This window comes from Sardina pilchardus, chromosome 1 (genome assembly GCF_963854185.1).
Source record: "Sardina pilchardus chromosome 1, fSarPil1.1, whole genome shotgun sequence".
NCBI lineage: Eukaryota > Metazoa > Chordata > Actinopteri > Clupeiformes > Clupeidae > Sardina > Sardina pilchardus.
This window is the reverse complement of record NC_084994.1, coordinates 39801722-39804221: the sequence shown is the minus strand read 5'-3', so window position 1 is coordinate 39804221 and position 2500 is coordinate 39801722. Positions and strand designations below refer to the sequence as shown.

At 47.2% G+C, this 2500-nt stretch overlaps 1 protein-coding gene across 1 annotated transcript in view; it reads left to right on the top strand.

The window, feature by feature from the left end:
• Positions 1-2500, top strand: part of kcnq5b (potassium voltage-gated channel, KQT-like subfamily, member 5b) — a 172156-nt gene that overhangs the window by 142877 nt on the left and 26779 nt on the right. Inside the window, exon 4 of the mRNA XM_062534937.1 lies at positions 1747-1922. Within this exon, the coding sequence (XP_062390921.1) occupies positions 1747-1922 (176 nt within the window). The remainder of the gene's footprint in view (positions 1-1746; positions 1923-2500) is intronic.

Here is a 2500-nt window from a genome sequence, read left to right as displayed (position 1 = left end):
CAGTTGGTTGGGGTTGGGGGTGTCTCCAGGTGTGTGTGTGTGTGTGTGTGTGTGTGTGTGCAGGAGCTACACGGGTGTACTCTGCTCAGCTAGCAGGGCTGGCATAGGCCCTGTAAAGCCACAGCACCACTGTTCATTTTGAGCAGACTTTGATTAATATGGGAGCCCCACCTCAGTCGGTAGCTCACCAGCAGCTTTGCTCTCCTCATGGTGCTCTGTGTGTGTGTGTGTGTGTATAGGTGTGTGTGATCACCACTTAAAGTAAGCAGCACAAGACCAAGAAAAGTGTTTTTTTTTTTTGTTTTTTTTTTAAATCAGCAGGAGGGATGGGAGAGACTCCCATCAAATATGACCCCAGGTTTGAGTTACACTTGGCGTGTTTCTCTGAAATGGAGAGGGTGGTGAGAACCAAGTGCAGGGAAGGGATACTGTTTTTCTTCCCTTTTCTTCCAATTTTCTTCTCGTTCTTCAGCCAGACCCTCAGAGTGGTTTGTGTTCTTTGAGGGTTCGGTGTTATTCTTCTAGTGGATGTGGTTTCAGCCTAAACTTCCTTTGTCCTCTCTCTATATCCCTCTCTCTCTCTCTCACACACACACACACACACACACTCACACACTCACTCGCTCTCACCCTTGTCCTAGCTCTCTTGCTGTCTGAGAGAAAAAGAGAGGAAGATTTCACAGAGATATTCCTTCATGTCAGTCTGTCAGTGTCTCTGCCTTCTCCACTCCTCCACGTGTCTCATTCTCTTTGGCGATCTCTCTCTCTCTCTCTCTCTCTCTCTCTCTCTCTCTCTCTTCATCTCTGCTTCTCTACCCTTCTCTCTTTGCATCCCCAAGTCTCTTTGTGACGTATTCTCTCAGTCTCAAAGTCTCTCTTCTTTCTCCCTATATTAAGCACATAAAGGAGTTGTCACACAACGGCACACACACACAAGCTAAAGCATTATATGTCACCTTGGAAAAGCACAGGCAGAATGCGCACAGGAGGTTTATCACCCCCCCAGTGTATATGATTTAGAGGAGGTGTGTGTGTTTGTGTGTGTGTGGGTATCTGTATGTGCTGTATGTGCACCATGTGTGTGTGTGTGTTTGGCAGCTACACATTCACACATTCACACGTTGACGTTTGGCTGCCCTGGCTGCGGCTGTATAATGCCTCCTCCTCCCCCACGCGATGCTGAAGGGGGAAAATTGCGGTGATTCATATGTGTGTAGCCTTCAACATGACTGGTCTTTTGACGGCGCGAGGCGCAGTGAGAGGGTATTGATGGGAGGCCTTGCCTGGACACAAATAGCCGTGCGTGTAGGCGGAAGTCACAATTTACCCTCGTTGACCGTGTTCACCGGATTCACATGCGCAGCACATACAACCCTGTATGAACACCCAGATGAACAATAAGTGTGACTTATGACAAATATATTACACACTCTTGACATGAATGTGGGACAACACAGTTTGTGTTGCTTCCAACACATTGCTTTTGTCATTTGTTACACAATAAGTGTTGAAAATAGCACAACTTATGATATAAACATGACACTCAGCAAGTCAGTCTTTTCCTCTAATTTTGAATCTCCAATTCACTACAGGGCCCTCTCTTGTCTTCCTTTTCTCTTCTCTTCTATTTTCTTTCCTTCTCTTCTCTTCTCTGCTCCTCTCTCTTCTTTTCTCTCCTCTCCTTTTTTCTCCTCTCCTTTTCTCCCCCTTTTTTGCTCATGTCCTCTTCTCTTCTTTCCTCTGCAGACATCATCGTGCTCATCGCCTCTGTTGCCGTGGTATCGGCTGGCAGCCAAGGCAACATCTTTGCGACGTCGGCGCTCCGCAGCCTGCGTTTCCTGCAGATCCTGCGCATGGTGCGCATGGACCGGCGCGGAGGCACCTGGAAGCTGCTGGGATCTGTAGTTTATGCACACAGCAAGGTGGGCCAGAAGCTCAGCTGCCCCTTCATTTGAAAAAACTACACTGACCACAATGCTTGCTCGCAGACTTTGTCTACATTAATCAAAGTCAGTGCAGGCTAATTGTGAATATAACTATGTGTTAACGATGGTGTAAAGATGATGATGTAGGTGCTTAGGGTTTTGTGTGTTGGGAGAACAAACCCTAATGGAAGAGTTTGCGGAATACTTGGTAGGCACACACCACTAAGAAAGTCTCAAATGTAATGGATGTGTCTTTTCTTCCAAAGACAAATGGCAGTGGTTTTCAACACTATGTTACTTGGACTCATAGTGGTCCAAGTCTGACTTCAATAAGCGCTCTTAGTGAATAGTGGGTCGTGGGATATGTGACTTTGCCTGCAGGCTGGAGCTCTTGAACGGTGTGTGTGTGTTTGTGTGTGTGTGTGTGTGTGTGTGTGTGTGTGTGTGTGTGTGTGTGTGTGTGTGTGTATGTGTGTGTGTGTGTGTGTGTGTGTGTGTGTGTGTTTGTGTATGGGGGGGGGGGCTCTTCAAAGGTGAACACTCAAAGAGCCCGCCTACCCATATGTCTGTCTGTC